The 19,864-nt window shown below is 61.6% G+C and overlaps 1 protein-coding gene across 12 annotated transcripts in view; it reads right to left on the bottom strand.

The window, feature by feature from the left end:
• INPP5A (inositol polyphosphate-5-phosphatase A) overlaps nt 1–19,864 on the bottom strand; it is a 179,670-nt gene that overhangs the window by 19,398 nt on the left and 140,408 nt on the right. For 7 of the 12 annotated variants that reach the window (XM_089898379.1, XM_089898381.1, XM_089898383.1 and 4 more), the window contains 3 exons: nt 16,201–16,285; nt 921–1,016; nt 751–825 (listed from right to left, as the gene is read on the bottom strand). In XM_089898379.1, the coding sequence (XP_089754505.1) occupies nt 751–825; nt 921–1,016; nt 16,201–16,285 (256 nt within the window). Of the gene's footprint in view, nt 1–750; nt 826–920; nt 1,017–12,776; nt 13,198–13,690; nt 14,331–14,547; nt 14,832–16,200; nt 16,286–19,864 lie in introns of those variants that run through there. The other 5 variants (XM_089898385.1, XM_089898387.1, XM_022568399.2 and 2 more) reach the window with 5 other exon arrangements.

Here is a 19,864-nt window from a genome sequence, read left to right as displayed (position 1 = left end):
GTGGCAAGCAGGTGAGGTGGGGTGAACCGGGAACTGAAAATGGGGACAATGGTACAGACGGCCCCTTACCAGGGCGGGAAGACCAGAAAGGCCCCCAGGAGGCGGGAGGGGGGAGGCACAGGTGCACACCTGGGCGTGCGGTGAGGCTCCCACAGGTATCCCAACCGCCCTCAGGCGCCGATGCGTCAAAAGTAGGCCCAACTGGCACACAAGAAGTAAAGGGCACCGCAGGTGCAGGGCCCCCTCGGCTCTCCCGCTGCAGGGGCCGTGCCCGCCGGGTGGTCTGAACTGCAGGCGTCCGCTCACACATATCAATACTTCCTTCTGCCCACACACACACGCACACGTGTGTTCACAGCCACAGAGATGCCCCCGCAAATTTGCACAGTGGTTCTCTTCTTTCCAAAGGAAGCCCAGGCCTCTGTGGGCCAGCCCTGAACCAGGGGTTCCGCACTCAAAGCTCCTAGCCCTCTGCCTCTCACCGGGGAGGACCCCAGTGTTGAGAGCCACACTGGCCGGCACAGGCAGCGAGGCGGGTGGCCACAGCCCAGCCGGCGGCAGGACGCGCCCCCAGGAAGGGCCCAGTGGAGAAGTGACGGGAGGGTGAGGGTTCAGGAGCCGACCCACAGGCTGTGACGGCACCGGGAAGCATGGTCCCGGGAAAGCGGGGGCGTTGGGAGGGGCCGGGGGCCAGCGCCACCGCACAGCAGCTGCTGGGGGACCAGTCACACGTCAGATGCTAGAGCTCACCGCTGTGCCGTTGTCGTCCCGGAAAACCTCCTGGTTGAAGTAGTCAAAGAGCTTCTTCTCGAGCTGGAGCATCACCTGCCAAGGGAAGGGCCGTCAGAGCAGGCGGGGCCCCACCTCTCCCGCTGAGGGGCCCACAGGACACGGCACCCACCGCACCTACAGGTGCTCACCTTCCGGTCGTTGTCCGACTCTCGGAATATCAGCTTCACGACTTCGTTGGTGTCGGCGGCCCGGACGGTCTGCATCGTGGCCTTTGTGCAGAGAGTCTGGGAAAGACACGGAAGGAGCTCAGTCCCCGGAGACATGCCAGCCCGCTGCCCGCCTCCACCGCTCCCCGAACTCAGCTCAGGGGCTCACACCTCCCGTGGAGGGACCCGCGGCTCCAGACACGCGGGGTCGCACACTCGGCCCTCTGCCCGCCGCCCTAGGCTGCCCCGAGGACCAGGGACCCAGGGGGCCTGTGGAGGCTCCGCAGGGAACAGTCTGACTGGTGGTCCTCCACAGCCACAGCGGGAGGGACAGTGAAGGGCAGCCAGACAGGCCCCGAGGGCAGCACGGGGGACACAGAGGCCACGCCGGGGGCCCTGCGCAGGGACGCCCACCAGCTGCGGCGGGGGCAGACGGAAGGGCACGGGTGACAGGCTGACTGCAGATAGGCTGAAAACTCTATTAAATCCAGCCTCCTTTAGAAAATCCTTCCTGTCCCAACCTGGGTGTGGGGCGAGGAAAGGCAGCAGGATGGGGGGTTAAACAGGGTCGCTCCCCAGTCAGGACGAGGCTGGAGGCTGGCGCAGAGGCCGCGAGGCCTGGTGCAGTTAGGGGCACCGCAGGCCCGCGCTGACCACACCAACACCGCAGAGACGAAGTGCAGCTCTAAACGGGCTGAGAGACACCCCAGGTGTACGGCAAGTGCCGGCGAGGATGTGCGGAGACCAGGCCCCGCACACCTCCCTTCGGGAAAGTCCATCCACGTGGAGTCCAGAAAGGACAGAGCAGGGGCCGCGGGGGCCAGGTGGGGTGAGAAGGTCACAGCTGGATTTCAGTTCGTGTGTAAGTTATACCTCGATAGGGCTGTTTTGGAAAAAGCACTAGGTGATTTTTATTAAAAAAAGAAAGAAAGACCACTGCAACTGAACTAATGTTGACTTAAAAAAAAACCTCTTTGTCTAAGGAGCCCTCGTGAGGTCACTTCACCGCGGAGCCGCGGGGCTCAGAGGCCGCGGGGCTCAGAGGCTCGAAGCAGCCAGCTTTGCGGGAGATCCTCCAGCAACAGGCCCCAGGGCCCGGGGAGGCCGGGAAGCCGGAAGCCGATCCCCCTTGGGCCGCGCGCTCCAGGACAGGCATTGACATTCAGAGCACAGACAGCTACTCAGGTCAAGCCCCCCACAGTGGCTTCTGGACTCATGTGTCACAAATCAGTCTGGCCGCCTTCAAACGGCCGGATTAGAACAAGCGCCTGGACCATCCGGCCCAGCGCGGCCACCCTGCCCAGCCCCCGGCGAGGAGGTCACCCCATCCAGATGCTAATGCGCTTAAGTGGCTTAAGCACAGTGAATGGGGAGGGCTCGGCAGGCAGACGGCATTGTAGCCTCTCGGACGCGATTCAGGAAATTCATGGTCTTCTCCCAAAGGCATCTGCTGGAAACTTTTTAAAAAATTGCTTTATCTCTCGCCACTTCAGACGGGCTCCCAGAGGATAAACATCTGACCGGCCCAGCCCTGGCAGGGGCCTCGGCGAGCCTCGGGCCTCTCTCCCACACCCGCCAGGCCTCCTCCCAGGCGGGCCTTTCAATCGCAGTCGTGACCACTCATGCAGAAAGCCCTGGGCCAGGGCCTTTCCGGCTCGCCTACTTACAGGAAGGCATTTTCCTCTTTTGAAAGGAGAAAACAATTTCCCAAATGTTATTCTTAAAGAGCCGTGTAAGATTTATTTCACCATCAGCAGTGGCAGGACGGGCACAGGAGAGGCGGCCCAGCACTGTCCTACTGGCACCCGGAGCCCCTGGTTTTTCGCTTGGAATTTAGGGGCACAGGCTGCTGGGGCGGCGCCCACAGGACCCCACGCCGGTGTCAGCCCAGAAGCGCAGTGTGCCGCGTTTTCTGCGAGTCCCGCAGTCTTACAGCCACTGAATCCGCACAACCCCCTGGGGCTCAGGGCGCCTGTGCAGCTGACCCCGCTCCTCCCAGAGCTGCCCGCCCCATTGCCCCCATCCCGCCGTCACAAACGCTCCCCACCAGGGTCCAAATTCTATGCAGACAGAGCCCCTGGGGTCCCCACAGGCAAGCCCACGAATGCGGCCTTACAGAACCCACTCTGCTCTCTGCCAGACTGGCGCGGGGGTGGGGGGACAGCCAGCCCCGTACCCGAGGACAGGCCCTGGGATCAGGCAGGAGCTGGTCAGGAACATTCGAGTCTGAGAAGCCTGACCTGGGGGATACGGCGGGTTTTCAGAGTCTGGGTCACGACGCGCCTTCTGGAAAGTTTGGGCGGTAAGTTTCCATCTGTGGAGGTCAGAGGCACACCGGTCGTTTTCTCATTGTAATTGCTAAGCTTCTAAATGGTAAATAAAAGCCATAAGGCTCTCTTCTGTGCATCCACTTTGAGAGGTAGTAGGTATTAAAAAAAAGCATCTCAGTTGCGTTTACTGATGGCTCGCCAAGGCTTCAGACACAGTTACTGTGATTCCAGAGACCCGGCTTCTGTCTGGACCCAGCACGCTGGGCCCGGAGGAAGGGGATCCCCCAGGAGCCCCAGCTGACACACACCCCAAGTTTCCAAAGGACCTAGCGTAGGCCGGGCCAGCGGACACCTGTGGTCGGCGTCCAGGACGTGCAGTGTATACAGGGGGGCACGCCTGGGGCTGGGTGTCGGGGTAACTAGAGAGATGGTGACCGTGTAACGGAGCTAATGGAGCCGGGTTCCAGGTGGAGGGCCCTGGTGGGGCAAAGGCCGGGGTGGCAGCGTGAGAGGTAGAGACAGGGCCTGAGGGGGGCTGGGGGCAGGCAGGGAATGGCCGGCGGGCCACACGGTGTGGAGGAGAGCTGAGGGGACACAGCCTGTCTTACAGAGCTCCCAGGCGGCCAGGACAGAAATTCAGGGCATGCCCCATCGTCACAGGCCTGCCCAGCGGCCCAGCGGGTTTGTTCTCTCCTCAGAGGCAAAAGGAGAATCAGAACACACTTCCATTCTACCTATTTTCTCCACCTGCGAAAACATAGGAAGCAATGCAGGTATTGGAAGCATAGTTCGAATGAACACGAATAGCTGGTCTTGCTTCTGTCTGCAAAGCCCGGTGTGGCCTGGGGACTGCGTCTGGGTCTCTCTCCACCGGAGTCGGGAGTCCCGACGTGTGAGCGTGCAGGGGTCTCTGAGGGACCCCGAAGAAGCCCACTGGCCCACAGCCCGAGTGTGGGCCCTGCCCTGCGGGTTCTAGACCCCGCGGAGGGTGCGGGCGCGGGGAGGGGTCAGCAGGCGCTGGGGCTCGCCCCCCAGGGTGCTCCCTGCCAGCCTGGCACGCGGCGCCCTCCCCTCGTGCCCCGCAGGACGCTCGGGCCTGCAGACGAGGGGCCGGGCTCAGGGGGACGCCTCCCGCCCCAACGACACCTCGTTCCCGAGTTATCCTGGCGGTTGTTTACGAGTCTGACACAGACTGGGTGTTGGTGGAGGCACGGACTCCCTTCCGGCAGCCAGCCCCCCAGGTCCCTGAGAGCCACAGGCACCCCCCGTTCTCAGCGACGGGCCTCACGCCCTGGCTTCTAGGAGGCTCCGAGGAGTGCCAGGGTCCCCGGGACGGCTGGGCATAGACAGGTGACCAGGAGTCCAAGCTGTGGAACGTGGGGGGCAGCAGGGGACGTGCGTGCAGTTCATCCCTGTGGCCTCCTGCCCCCTGCTGCTCTGGTTCCCCACACACACCTGCACCCGGGGAAGGGGGCTCGTCAGGGCCTGAGCTCAGAAGCGGTGAGCGGGGTCACTGTCTGGCGTGCCGTCACTCATGGGGCTGCACAGAGGGTGGGGCAGGTTTAATCCTGATTTCAGGCAGCAAGGAAAACCGGTGTGGCCAGATGACTGCGGCCGTCTCAGGTACAGGCAGTGGCCGACCCCGTGCGTCTCTCCTCAGAGCCCTCTGCGCTCTTCCCCTCCACGTGGGGAGCAGGGAGGTTCAAACAAAATCAAAACGAACCACCAAGCCACTCTGGCAACCAAATTTAGACACTACCAGCAGATACTGGAAATGTTCTGGCTCATTCTGAGTAAGAGGACAGCACTCCTCTTTTTATTGAAATGCAGACCCCCTGCAGGACGGAACGCGGAGCCCCCATTTCTGCCTGGGCCCCCAGGAGAAGCTCACACCATGGAACGGGCCCCCAGAAACAGGGACCAGCGGGACCAAGGGTGTCCAGCCCCCTGGAGGTCCAGCATTCTCTCAGCGACACCCACCTGCCGGTGACAAGGCCGCTTCCAGTCAAGGGCGTGGGTGGCGAGCCGGCACCTACACGGGGTCCCCCGTCCCCTGCTCAGACCTTGGGGGCTGGATTAACCTTTTTTTCCATCAAGTGGAAAATATAACAGCCTTGAAATGAAAAATAACCCAAAGAGCGGCTTCCTGAAGTTGTGGAGCCCCCAGCCGCCCCCCCCAGCCCTGCAGGGTCCACCCTGTCCCCGTGGTGGCATCCCGCTGCCTGGGGCCTGGCTTCCAGCATCTCTATATGGACGCGGGCCCTCTGGAAGGACAGCCAGCAGCCTCCAGTGTGAGGCCCGCTGCACACTGCGTCCCACCAGACTGGACACAGCTTCTGCGCCGCTGGGGTCCTTCCCGAGTGAGGACGGGGCGGGAACTCCACCTGCCCCGTCACAGAGCTACATGTTCCCGAAAACACAGGGAGCTGGTAGCGTCCTCACCTCCCCCTCCCCTGACCACGTCAGGGACCCAGCTCGGCCATCCGCGCCTGGGCAGTGGGTCACCGCTGGGGAGGGTGAGCTGGCCGCCCTGTTTTAGCCTTGGACGAGGCTCCTTCTGGCCCCAAGGGAGACAAATGAGCCGGTCTGGACGGAAGCGCTGGTTCTGCAGCGAAGGGCCGGGCCGGCCTGCTCGACACCACCTCCAGGGGGAGGGCGGGAGGCTGGCGGGTGGGCTCCATGCCCGGCCCTTGGCGTGCGACCCCGCTCCGGAGCTTTCATCCTCTGACAACTTCACGCGGGAAAACACGCGGACCCTCTGATAGCGTGAAATCGGAAACAAAGCCGGGGCACAAAGAGGCCGACCGGCCGTGGCCACCGGTTCTCTCTTCAGCCACAAACATGCGCGTATGACCGACCCCTGAGAAGCTGAAAGGAAAAGCACGTAAAAGAAACATGTCCTCAAGGGCTTTCAACACAGCCCGGACGTGGCGTGCCCCTGGGTGAGGATGCTCGGCGGGGCCGCCGGCCTTGCCTCTGGCATCTCAGGGGAGACGCGGGGGAGCCCTGGCCCCGCCCGGCCCCTCGAGGACCCTCCACCCACCGACATCCGTGGCCTCATCTCCTGCGCAATGTCAAAAGGACAGTGACCCTGCTCTGGAGACCCCGCGTGAGGGGGTGGCTGGCTGCTCTGAGCTGCGTTTCAGACGCAGGGCGTGAAGCCAGAAAGGCCCAGACCTCCGACGGGGGTGGGGCGCTGTGGGGAGCCCAGCCTCCACTCGCCACAGCCCGGGGGATGGGCGGTGGCCCCGCACTCTGGCCACTCCCGTGGGGCTTGGCTCTGGGTCCACCTGGTGGAAGCAGAAGCGGGAACAGGGCAGTGCTTCATCAGCTGTGTCTGCAGCCCCGGTGCCGGCCCCTCCCGGGAGCAGGGGCCGGAGACGCCCCGCCCACCTGCAGCCACGCACGGCTGGCCTTGAGCCCGGCTTCCCACCGGCCCGCGCGCTCAGCTCCTGTTCCTCTGCACAGAGGGGTCCGCGCTCCAGGAGCGGAAGCCGTCGGGGAGCTGGAACAGGGTGAGCTCCTGGTTCCAGCAAGCCGCAGCCACAAGCAGCTTCTCCTTCCTGCGGGGGCGGCCATCTCCTCCCCAGGCACTCCGACACCCTCGCCGTCTCTGTGCTGTGCGTCCAGCAGGAACCAGGCCGAGGCCAGCAATTTGCACCCGAGGAGCTCGGCATGGAGCTGCCGCCCCAGCTGGGCTGCAGGGCCCTGAGTCCTTAGGGTCCCCCCCGAATATCACAGAGACGTCAGAGAAACCGGGCCTCGGCACGCACACCCTTCACTGAAAACCAGCCAACCAAGGGCGTCAGGGAGAAGCTCACCCCGTCCCACGGCTGTTCTCGTCATCAAGTTCACCCCGTCCCACGGCTGTTCTTGTCATCCTGGTACTTCTGGTTAAATTCTAGCCATAAAAATGTCTACAAATAAACAGGCGCACAGTAAACGTCCCGCCTGCATCCTCCTGCAGCACGGGCCACAGAGAGGAAGAGAAGGGTTTCTAAACGACGGCGTGCAAAGAAAGACCTGAGTCCTTTACATAGGCTTTCTTTAGAACAAGTTGATGGAAAACCATTACCTTTTACATTTAGAGTTTTTTCAAATGACTGGAAAACAGATCCCACTCTAGAGGATAAACGTGACCTTTTCTGTGATGACTCTCCCCGTGACACTGGACGTTAACCCGGGTCTGCCTCCTGCTGTGCTGCACCCCCTTAACCCCACACCTGCCTCAGCTCTGGAAGGAGAACGGGGTCTCCAGGACCCACAGTGCTGCGGTCCCGACCCGGGCTGCCCAGATCCACCTCTTGGAATCGAGGGGTTAAAGGCTGCCTCTAGCACCTCACTCACAAGTCAGCGTGTGGGAGGTGTGGGTCCAACGCTGGGTCACTGTGAGGTGGGTACGGAGAATCAGCCAGCCAGCCCCGTGCCCTGGACACCCACCCACCCGCCAGGAACAGGAGAGAAGCACCATCCGTCCCAGGGATGGGCCAGTCCTTGGTCACCAGCATCTACAGATGTCATTTCAGTCCTAAAGGTGTCCAGGGAGCAGAGAAGAAGGGACGCGGAGTCAGCGGCTTCAGAACCTGCCTCGGTCACAGGTAACTCATGGCTCCGCAGGAAAGTGCTCAGAAAAAGTCTTCACGAACCCTCTGACCATCCCCTTCAGGGCAGACACGTGCCACGGCCTGAAAAGTAGGCGCTGGGCAGACAGATAGAAATGCGTCTCGGAGCCGCCCACACCGCCTGCGGCCGGGTGAGCAGGTCCCAGGGTACACGCTGCCGTGGGAGCCCCCGGGGGACAGCCGGGGCCACTGAGCCTGCGACAGGAACAGCACCTCCCAGTGCATGGACATGTGGTCCAACGAGCTCCAGCCTAAGCTTCAGCCTCCTTCCCTATCACACATGCACACACAGCCCCTTGGTGTGCGCGCACACACACACACACACACACACACACACACACACACACACATCTTCTGGAGAGCAAGAACCCTGGTTTACCTGGCCCGTGCTCAGCTCCAGGGCCCCTCCAGTGGTGGCCAGGCCGGCCCGAGGCCCAGGAGGTCACCGTGCTCTAGGGGGAAGGTCTGCGGCCAGGTGCCGGGCCGTGACGGCTGTCCCTGGGTGTCGGGGGGCGGGGAGCTCGTGTAGTTAAGACGAGGCCACTGGGCAGCGCCTTGCCTCTCAGCTGCACCAAGTGGGGCCCAGAGCAGGCACCCGCGAGAGCCATGAAGAAACACACACTCTGCTGCCTCGGCGACAGCCATGAAGAAACACGCGCACCTGCTGCCTCGGCCGCAGGAGGGGCCTGGCAGGGACCCTGCCCTCGGGGGAGCTCAGCAGAGTGCTAACTTCCTCAGTTTTCAGGGTCCCAGTGGCCTGCCTGACACAGAGAAGGACCGTGCTGGGTGCGCGCCGAGGACCTGAGGCCGAGCAGGGGCGGTGGCCGTGTCGGGCTTTCACCGGGAAGCACCGTGGGGAGGCCGTCCTGCATCGGGCGGGAGCGACCCCGAACACCCCCCATTCCGTTTACTCTGACTTCCCCAAGGAAGACCCTTCTGGAGAAGCGCAGCTTTTCAGAGGTTTTCCTGGCAAACCCCAGCCCCCGGGAGGAGGGACATCCTTGATGGCCGAGAGCATATGGACTCCGAGCGCCTGAAGGCGCAGACGGGGGGCGGGAGCGGGCAGGCGCGGGAGGGCGGCAGGCGCTGCCTGGGGTCCGTGAGAGGCGCTGCTGTGAGGCCGTGTCAGCGTCAGAGGCGCCTTCGTCCTTTTTGTTCTGTACCATCAGCTGTTCGCGAGAACAACCACCGCCATAAAGACCCTTTCATCTCCTCCCCAAGACGCCCCGCCAGCTCCCGACCCGCTGACGGAGGGGCGACAGCGCCCGCCCGCGGCCGGCTGCGCAAACCAGGGGAGCTTGACTGATTTTTCTAGAAGGAAGCAGCGCGGGCTCCTTCTAGGCTCGTGTCCAGCAGGACAGGACTGCCGCTCGGGGGTCGCCCTGCCCGCAGGGGATCCGGCCGGGGGACCTGCCACGCTCCTGGTCTGGCCTCTTGAGAACGTCCCCGGCCTTCCACAGACACACCAGCGCTCAGACCTGCCGGGCAGTGGGGGACAAGGGGCAGGGGGGAGAGCAGGACCCCTTGTCACCTCCTTCTGTCTCCCCGGGACAGACTCCCTGCCCCTGTCCCCTGCCTGCCTCTGTTTGCAGAAAAACTTTAGCCTCCTAGGCCTTCCCTGAGTTCCAAAGAATAACTTGAATCAGAGAAGTGAGAAAATGCAGAAACAGGCTGGGGACAGTTCACGGGACCTTACGAAGGGCCGGCACAGGTAACGACCAGGTGCGATGCCCCCTCCTGGCTGAGTGGGAACCCACCCTCGCCAGGTCGCATGTGCAGCCAGAGGGCAGGGGGCTGGGTGGCAGAAATGCCCGTGGTCTGGGGCAGGGGCTCAGGCCGCCGGGCAGCCTGCAGAGTCTCCCTGGCCGCACTGTGGTGCGGGGCGGGCTGTGCGGTGCCCCTGGTCCTCTTCCAAGGCGGGCGTGGATAGTGCTGCGACCCCGGCTGTTGGGGCACCGCCTGGGCTCCCACCCCCCGCCCTGCCCCTGCCCCGCGAACATGAGCGTAGGGACGGCTGCTTCCTCCGAGAAGCCAGGGTCCTCACAGGCCCTGCTGGCACCTGAGCCTGTACCTGTCAGCAACCGGCAACCGGTTTTTCAAAACAGCCGCCAGCCTCCAAAAACGCATCCATCGCCACGGCTGTCAGCGGTGACGGACGGCAGGAGGGTGCGGCCGGGGCGCGCGGAGATGGGAGCGCCTGGCACCGCTGTCACCCTTTGTCACTGGCCAGCTGAGCGCCCAGCTGCCAGCTGCCACTGCGCCAGGCATGAAACATACTCTGAGCAATCCCGCCTGCGGAGCTGAGTGGGAGGCTGCATTGTTAATTAGTGCGGGATGCACAGCCCATTAGACGGCGCATGGTCATTGTGTTTGTCATTTCTCTGTTTTAATTACGGCTTAAGAGGTGCCAAGTTTGATCACAGGATCATCTTTTCAGTTCTGCTAGGCAAGCATGTTTGTATTAATTTGCATCTGAAACGCGAAGCTCTAATTCCGGGGGTGGGAGGGGCAGCCGTTCACTTTGCACAAAGCACTTCTTTCCGACGCTGGTGCCAGCAAGATGCCCGCGACCCCTTGCTGCAGAGGACCGGTGGGTCTCCAACTTGCCCTGGAGCCCCTCGCCGACTTGTCCTTCCAGGAGCCCCTGCCCGCTGCAGCTTCTTTCTCCCTGCAGGTCAGGATGCTCATGTTTCCGGAAGGACCTGACTCCCCTCTGGGAGCTTCCAGGAGCTTGGCGGGGTGAGCACCAGAGGCAGGGCGTCCCTGGGCATCTCAGGGGCCCAGGGCTGGGGAGGGTGTACCTGCCACTCTAGTGGGGGACCAGCAACCAATACCAAACCCCAGCCAAGCCGGCTTCTCGTTGGGCCGGCACAAAGGATGACCTCAACTTCCCTCTTCAAGGGGGTCACCTGCCACCTCCAGACAAGACGACGCCGGCAGACGGAGGTCCCGCGTCCCCATCCCTGCGTCTCCTCGGACCTTCTGACCCGCACGACTGCAGTGCTGTCTGGGGCGCTTGCGGTCACCTTGGGTGCTACGCTGACCTTAGGCAGTCTGGAAACCGTCTGTGGGGTGACCCACCAGCTGAGGACACCGGCCTCCCCAGGAATACGGGTCGGGGCCGGCATGGCCTCTCCCACCCCAGGACCCGGTCTGTAGGCACGAAACGCCAGTGTCTCTAGAGGGTCACCGCTGAGGGCAACCGCTCACCCGGGGAAGGGACAGCTCGAGGCCTGGGCCCCGGCTCAAGCCTTGGTGCGCCTTGCTCTGACCGGTGCTCCTTCCTGGGCCGTGTTGTTTGGAAGGAAAGGGCAGATGGCTGCACCTCCTGGGCACAGTCCTTGGAGGGGGTGGGGCAGAGGATGAGCTGCCTGCATCCCAGCCCCCTCCCCCTCTTCCCGGTGCCCCAGTGCCCACCTGGAGGCCGCCTGCCACCCTCAGTGATGCCCCCGAGCACTGCCTGAGAACCTGCAGGACCCTGTGGCCCCAGCCAGGCCTTGTCCACCAGGCAGCCCATCCCCAAAATGTGCCCCGCTGACTCCCCGCTGTGCAAGTCCCAAGAAGTGGCTGCCTTCACCTCCATACAAGGCTCTCCTGTAACAGGCAAAGCCCCTGAAGAGGTGTCCCGGAGCCACGGAACACCCGGGCGGCCTTGTCCTCACGCTGCTCTGCACATTCTGGGAGCTGGGACGGCTGGTAGGCCTCGAGAAGCCATCCACTCGGTCTAACAACCTTTCGGGAAAATTCGGAGACCTCTTCTCTGGTGTCCACAGAGTTTCTCTAAGTTGTTTCTACAGTTAGAAACCCTTTCAAAAAGCCATGCCGGCCAGCAGACTGTGATGTTCCAAGAGGTGCTTCCATGGTGTTTTAAAATTCAAGACCTGAACAGGTAGCTTAATGAATGCTACTGAAATTAATCTTCAGCAAAAGAAACTTGGCCTCTTTCAGTTAAACTTTTAGATCTAGCTTTGCCCACAAGTATGTTTTCTGAGTTAGCATCGATCTCTCCAGCGGTGGGAGAGGAAACGGGGCTCTGGCAGGAAGGGGGCTGCAGAGTGTCCCCAAGTTCACGTCCACCCAGACCTCAGCCCACGACTATTTTGTCAACCAGGGCCTTGGCAGATGTGACTGGTCAACGTTCTCGAGCCGAGCTCACCCTGGATTCAGGGTGGCCCAAGTGCAGTGACTGTCCCCACAAGGACAGTGAGGCAGGGAGGAGGCACGTGAGGCCGGAGCAGAGGCAGTGATGACGCGGCCACAGCCCAGGGGCGCCTGGGCCACCGGAGCCGAGGAGGCAGGAGGGAGCCCCCCGACCTCAGACTTCTGCCTCGAGACCAGTGTCCCAGCCGCCGGCCGGAACACTGGCACAGGCGGGGACACGAAACACAACACAGGAAGGTGCCACCAGGCACAAGCTGTGTCTTCCGTGGGAACTTCAGAACATACCAAGTTCATTATAATTTTCTTGATCAGCTGGACACGTCTGGGGCCAAAGGTGACGTGGCAACCCCGAGGGGACACGCGGGCGCAAGGGTGGGGTCCGGGTGTCATGCGCTACGCTATCCGCCTATGATTCCCCCGTTGGACCCCTGCTTCTCTGCCAGGGCGCTCAGCCGCGGGACTGCATGGCAGCTCCTGCACAGCCTGGATGTTTCGTGAATAGCTGATGACTGTGTTGATGAGGCGTGAGAAGATGGTCTTCAATCCCTAGGGCTAAAGTCTTCATTTGACCAAACGGTCCTAAAAACTCGCTATACCAAAAATCATACTCCACGTGCTGGGAATAAAAATCATTTCCCATTGGTTTGCTTTACTTACACAGTAAACTGTGTGCAGAGATGTAAGTTTTCGTCAACTGAACAGCCATTTATCCACAGGATAGATGGACCGTACGGTTTAAAGAACCACGTGCACAAGAAAACCCTCCAAAAATTAATGCACGAATCTTAGACACATCTGTTTATTCATCGAGCAAATAATTCAATTAAACACTATTGATTCCTCCCTCCTTTGAAAGTGCCAAATTCACAGCCCTGGGCAACGGAGCGTTGGGCTTCTCACGTGTGCGGTGCACAGCCAGAGCAAACACTCCCTGGCAGCAGCGGGGCAGGGGCAGTGTCCAGCGAGCTGTCGTGGGCAAGCCCAGAGCTTGGGGGTGCGGGGGTGTCCTGGTGGCATTCAGGTCCACTTAGATGCGCTGCCACACTCCGGGCGGCTCCCAGAAGAGGCTGCGAGGAGACTGAACGGAGCCCTGGGTGAAGCCGCCGATTCCGCGAGGGAGACTCCGTGTGCCCGGAGGACGAGGGTCTCCTGGAGCCGTCCCGCTCCGCCAAGCCCGACGCCTACCAGCAGGCCCGCTGGGAAGAGCTGCCGCTCAAAACGACCACGTCCCGTTGGGGTGCAGTGGGACCTCCTCGGGCCCGAGAACGTCCTCGCCACGCCCCCTCACCAGAACCCACTCTCCCGTGCGGGGTGGGGTGGGCGGGGCTGGCGGGGTGGAGGGCCTCTGCTCCCTGCCCCCCTGTGGTGGGCGGCCCGCCTGGGTCAGCCCTCGCGTGCCCTTGTATGCCCAGGACCCGTCCCTGCCGTGGGTCCCTCTGACATCTCAGGACTACCGACATGGGGTCCCCAGCACAGTCCAAGGGGCTTGCGGTTAAGGCACATGGAAAGCACAGCCTAGAGCAGACGGACGACTGACTGCTTAGGAAATGACCCCTGGGGGAAGGGGCCACACAAATGCGTCACGTCTGTGACTCTTGCCAGCAGCAGAACTGCTGCTCTGCACCTGACCTCACACACAGCCGCCCACACAGGGAAGGGGCAGACACTCCGTGCCCCACACCTTCCCGGGTGTGCTCACCAGCTGCCCGGACAGCGGGACACCAAGGCCGGGGGCAGGTCCAGGGGCGGCCAGGCCAAGGGAAGCCGCGGGCCGGGGAGGCCAAGGTGGGTCCGCAGGGGCCCAGGAGGGGAAGCTCGTGCACGTAGTTCCGCTTCCCTGAAAAATCAGCTGTTTGTGAGAACTGCCTACAAAAAACAGCATTTCACGTAGCTCCTTATCTAAGTCAGTTAATTAGTTGGAAAAGCGCTCAAGAACGAAGATCCCCTGTACTTTCCTGAAGGAAGAGGAACTTATTAAAACCTGGGCAGTCCACCAAATATCGAGGCTTTTGGCCTGGAACCTTCAGGCTGTTGGTCCTTGGAGACGCTTGGGGCCCCCGGGTGGCCTTCAGAACAATGCGCCCATCGGGGGTCTCACTGTGGCTCCACAGACCAGGCAGCCCCTCAGTACGCGGGGGCGAGCCCTCTCCCTCCTCCGCGGTCTGGCCCTCAAAGCTCTGCTGCTCGGGGGACGACCTCGGGCTGTTACTGACCAGGAAGTGAGCGCCTGCGTCCCTGCTCAGGCTCTGCCCCCTCTCACTCACGGTCAAGGACGTGTGGCCGTGGGTCCTGTACCACCAGCCCCGACGTCCTGATGATACGGGGCCGGGCTGCCAACTCTGGGAGGAAACACAGAAGGATGGAGCCGCCCAGCCGCGAGCAGCGCCTCCCTGGCCGAGTCCAGGGTCCATGAGGACCACGGCCAGCACCGGCCACCCGTGCGGTCACTGTGTGGCAGGAGTCCTTCCTCTAGGGGATGGGACGGGTCCCTGAGGTGAAGCCAAGGTCTGAAGGTGAAGGGTCAGGAGAAAGGGCGCTGGGCAGAGAAGTCTGGGGAAGGGGAGGGGGTCACATGATCAGCGGCAGCCACACGTGTCACGACCGTGCGTAGTCGGCCCAGCTCCGCTCACGCCCCCCTCACGCCCGCTCACGCCCAGGGCCGTGTCCTCCCGCTTCTCACTCAGTAAGAAAAGGAAATCACGACTCTGCAGGAGCCTCCCCGCCGCCGGCCACGCGCCCTGCTCGGCGCCCCCCATGGAAACCGGAGCCCCGCACGCGCCACACGTCCCGTGACAATTCTGCCTGCGTCCAGAGCCGCTGCCCTTTTTGTGGCATTTGTTCTGCTGGCAAAGAAAAGGCCACTTTGGAAACCTCCCGGACCTTTTCCCAATGTGCCTGCGGCTGGCGGCTCCCGTCCATCGGCTCCGGTCTGTCCAGGGCCCTTAGACGGGGCCCTCGGGCGAGCAGAGAGGCCGTTCCAGCACAGCAGGCTCACTGGGCCCAAGTACCAGCCGGAAGTGACCTGCGCTCGGGGGCTCACCCCAGCAAAACCAGCACGGCTAAAATACCAGAGGAGGCACTGTTGGTGAGGGCGCCTGGCCTGCGGGCACTGGGCCGGGCTCCCCACGCCCCTCACAGCATCACACGTGCACTGGCGGATTTCAACAGGCGGGCATCGCACCCATGGCTCAAAGGCACGGAACCCATGGGACCTTGGATCCAGGTTGCTGATTGAGCCAAACTCAAAATGAGGAGGGGAAAAGTCAGCAGAACCAAAAGCAGGATTTTATGGTCCTCAGTGGAATTCATTTGTCTATTTGAAAACACTCCGAGTGGTCGAAAGCCCCCTCCCCACACTCAGGCGCCTCTCACTGCTCAGTTTTAAGACAGAATCTTCTGCCGAGAAGGGAGGATTACTTGTACCTGAGACGCCAAAGGAAGATGACAAGAGGGGGCCACCGGGGTCTCCCCCTGCTGTTTCCACCATCACTGCAGGCACACGCTTGTGTGTGCCCTGCTCTGGACAGGCCTGGGCTGGACCCTGCACGCTGTGGTCTCCCTCCTGCACCTGGGCCTGGGTGGACCCGCTCGCCTTGGGCGGCTGACAGGCCCCCTTCGCTGCGGCCGGGGGCCCTGCCGTCAGCACTGCGGCCCCAGGAGAGTGGGGCAGGCGCGGCAGCGGGGCTCAGGGCCGCAGACCCTCTGGGAGAAGTCAGCCCCACGCAGAGGAGACCGCGCTCCAGGCCACGTGGCGGGACCTGGTGGGGCGGACGAGCTGGCCTTCCGACCCGGTCGCCTCGCGGCTGGTGCCCATCCACGTTCCCACCTGCGCCTGCTACTCAGCGGGAACGTCACCCAGGGGCCTGAGGGCACCCAGGAGATCCCCACAGCTGGGGGGAGCTGGCGCATACAGCTGACCAGGGGCTGCCTTCTCACAGGTAGCTTCCTCCTCTTTCCTCTCCCGACGGTCAACAGAGGAATCTCCAGGCTCAGCACACATGTGCTGAGTGACCCAACCACTACCCAACTACTCCTTCGGAGGGGCTCCCATAACAGCCCCCTTTTGACAGTAAAACGTTCTCCATTAGGAGTTTCTGCCTTAAATAGAACCAGTGAGCAGGACAGTGGGAACGCGCCCGTCGAGGATCACGGGCTTCCACTGTCTTCCCAACATGACCGAACACGCGTGAGGCTCCCGGCGTGGCCTACCTCCACCACGGACTTGGAATCCAGCCGGAAGTTGAAATCGCCAAAGACAAAGTAGGACGCTTTCTCGAATCGCTGGTCAATGATTCTGGGAGGAGAGAAGCAGAGGGGGTTACTGAGGCACGACGCCCGCCACGCCCGGCCTCTCCCCGGGCGCCCCACCACGCATTTCCCACCGCCTCCTGCTGAAGGACGCTTGCACCCCAGTGACCGTGATCAACACGTGTTCCCCAGACGGCTCCTAGCTTGCCAGCACTGAGGTGTGCGCCAGCGCGGTCCCATCCGCTGGGCCGGGGCCGTGAAAACCACGTTTGGCGGGCAACGACAGCCTGCGCCAGGAAAGGAAAAGGGCCACGCCACACGCCAGACACAGGAGAGCAGCCAGGAGCGGGCAACCCACATGAGCCCAGGACGCCTCCGTCTGGTCCGTGGATGGTTCCTCCCATCGGTGGTGGACACCTGACCTCATTCTCAGCGTTGTAGCTCATCCCCACGTGGATGTTTGGAAGCTACAAAGTGAGAGTGACTATGTCTTTTTTTTAAGCTAAGTATTGCCTGGCTCAAAAAACTTTTTCCACGTATTTTAAATCAATCACAATGTATTTCATAGAGATTTTTCAGCTGAGAAATGCACACACGGCAAACGTGACAGTGATATGTCAGTGTCACCCCCACCCCGGCCCCGTACAGGCCTCTCTTCCCCGGTAAGAGGCCAGGACACCACCCAAGCCCGATCCTCGGCTCACTCACTCCCCCACGCCCTCCCCGCCCTTGGTGGCAGCAGGGTCCCGGCTGCACTGGCCTCAAGGGCAAAGGAAGCAAGTGCGGGTCACTTCCAACTCAAAGCGGAATGCGAACCACAGCTAACGAGACAGCCCGCAGAGCAGACGTGTGGTCTGGGCAGAAGGGAAGGGAGGTTCAGTGACCCAGGTCCCCAGTTCCACCGCCCATTGGTGGCTGCACTGACACCCCCGCCGAGACGGAGCAGCAGGGCCCACGGGCACAGCGTGGGGTGCCGCCCCCATGGCCCACGTGCTGCGATGGACTCTGAGAAAATAAATATTAAAGGCGGACAAAGCCGGGAGCACCACTCACCCAGATCGACTCAGAAATATCTGGCCGGCACCGAGAAACCTGGGTGCCACCGGCCCTGCCCCGTCCGGCCCCCAGTGCAGAGGGAACAGGCATGCCCCCAACCCCGGAGCGGCCTTCCCAACTTGATGCATTAGCCTGAGAAAGGAAAGGTGACTGACAGCGATGACATCACCGCTGTTTCACGACGGTGGCCGCTGGGCTGGAGGGACAGTCCCGTCCGCACCCCCGGGGACGGCAAGCTGGTGGCTTCTGCTCGCGCCTGGCCTGCTTTCCTTTCTGGTTCCTTGCCTCCTGCTTTTTCAACTCCAAGAGTTTCCCTGTGAAGTGTGATGGCGATGCTGTCTGTGCTCACGGTACCTGTCACGCACGAGCCTTAATTTTCACGCAGGAAACACACCCACGTCCCCCCAGCTGCTGGCCCTTCTCCCCCCAAGGCTGATTCCCGACAAGTCCTTCTCTCTCATCTTCCTGACAGAGTCTGTAGTGCAGACTTTAATCCATCTGGAATTACGTGTGAAGAAGGGGTCTTAGTTTATCGATTTTCCCAACAGTCGACTGATCCAAACCCTTTATTAAACATTCAATCCTCTTCCCCTTGAGTGTGTACAGAACAGGAGTCCCTAGATTACATGGGTCTTTTTGAGACTCTCCTTTTCTGCAGATCTTTTATCTATTCCTGTTGCTTTTAAATCATAGGACTTCTCATGGGGAAGCCCTGCTTGTTGAAGTTCTTCTAGGAATTGTCTCAGCTGTTTTCATATTTTCTTGCATGTTAATTGCTGTATCACGGAGCTAAATTCCACAAAAAGTCTTGTTTTCCTGTTTAGTTGGATTGATTCTCACACATGTGAATTTGAAGACAAAGGACGTATTTTAACAGATTGTCATTAACGGTGCAGATGACAAGTGACGTCACTTCTTGTGTGAAAAGTTAAGTCTTTCTGGGCTTCCCTGGTGGCGCAGTGGATGAGAGTCCGCCTGCCAATGCAGGGGACACGGGTTCGTGCCCCGGTCCGGGAGGATCCCACGTGCCGCGGAGCGGCTGGGCCCGTGAGCCATGGCCACTGAGCCTGCGCGTCCGGAGCCTGTGCTCCGCAATGGGAGAGGCCATAACAGTGAGAGGCCCGCGTACAGCAAAAAAAGAAAAAAAAAAAGTTAAGTCTTTCTGTGGAGGAGACATCGCTCAGGGATGAAAATACAGGGAGGCTGGTGGGTCGGCCCTGGGGCTGCCGTACATCTAGGACCGGCCGTGTACCCCACCCCGTCCCATCCGCCTGGCACCTGCGGGGGAGGGGGAGGAACCCACCCCCATCGACTGTCTGTCAGCAGGAGGCTATCCAAGCCATCTTGAAGAAAGTTAATCTCTTCTGCCCTTAAGCTTTAGAAGAAGAAAATACCTCAGAGAACCTGCACAGGTTCCTGGAAAGGCCGACAGGGTGTCCCGTCGGGGCACAGACTCCGTGGTCGCCCATCTTCTGGGAGGGGGACCCAGAGCACAAGCCCCACCAGGAAAGGAGAAGCAGCAATGTCCCTCCCGGCCCCGCCTCCCAGGACCAGTGAGTGGATGAGAGAGACACAACCACCGGGGCTCCGCCACACTGCTCTTTAAAAAACCCCAAACGGAGCTATTCACTGCAGCCCTGCCAAGTGACTCTGGCTGTGTGCGGAGGCCAGAGACGCCTGCGGCCCCAGGGCCTGTGCCTCACCCTCCAGCCTCACGGCTCTGGGACCCCACGTCACCGCTCTGCGCCCAGCAGCCGCGCAGCCCCAGCGCAAGGACCGCCAGTCCCTGCAGCTCCCCGAGGCCCGTCGGCCCCAGCCTGCCTGGAGGCCCTCGGGGGCACCTCCCAGCCTCAGCCCCCTCCCCCTGCGCCCCCGGCCCAGCAAGGCTGCCTCCAAACAGGAGCCTGGGGGGTGCCCATTGGGGTGTCCCCGGGGCAAGGGGCTGGGGAGCAAGCTGACACCGCGCCTGGGACCCCGCGAGGTCTGAGCTCAGCGGTCGCACGGCACCTCCTCACCACCGCCACTCGGACCTCAGGCCACTCAAGGGGACTTCTCTTTTCTTTCGTTCTTTTTATTTATTTTTTTAAGAAAAACTAAACCAAACCGAAGCTTCGACTTGATTTGCTGAAGGAAGGAGGGCGAGCTGTCACGCTTCCTGGGCAGAAACACTTTAAATGTCCACTTTAAACCTACACATTTTATCCTGAGGGTGTATCAGCTTCTGTTTATTAAGAAGCCCAGGGCACAAGGTCCTCGAGAAAAGTCGGTGTGGCAAGTGGAGAAACCTCTGCATTCACAGGCGAACCGGCTGCTCTCTCGCGGCTTCTTACACTTAACGTGGTGTCGGGTCACACGCGACACCTGAGCAAGGCGACGCGGACACGTCTCAGATGCGAGGCCAGAGCGCTCACAGCGCCCCTCGATCCTGAACTATTTCTCAAGCCAGAGCATTTGCTTTAAATCTTGGCTTGGAAAGCCGGGCTCCAGCCCTGCGGCAGGAAAGGCTGGAGATCCACATTTCCTGGGGTCGAAGCCTTGGAAGGTGCCTGAGGGCGCTGGAGGTCACGGC

The sequence above is a fragment of the Delphinapterus leucas genome, chromosome 16 (assembly GCF_059928025.1).
Source record: "Delphinapterus leucas isolate spDelLeu-1000000601 "Yukka" chromosome 16, BTC_Dleu_Yukka2, whole genome shotgun sequence".
NCBI lineage: Eukaryota > Metazoa > Chordata > Mammalia > Artiodactyla > Monodontidae > Delphinapterus > Delphinapterus leucas.
Note: the sequence above shows the minus strand (reverse complement) of the source record. Positions and strands in the feature narration are given on the sequence as shown.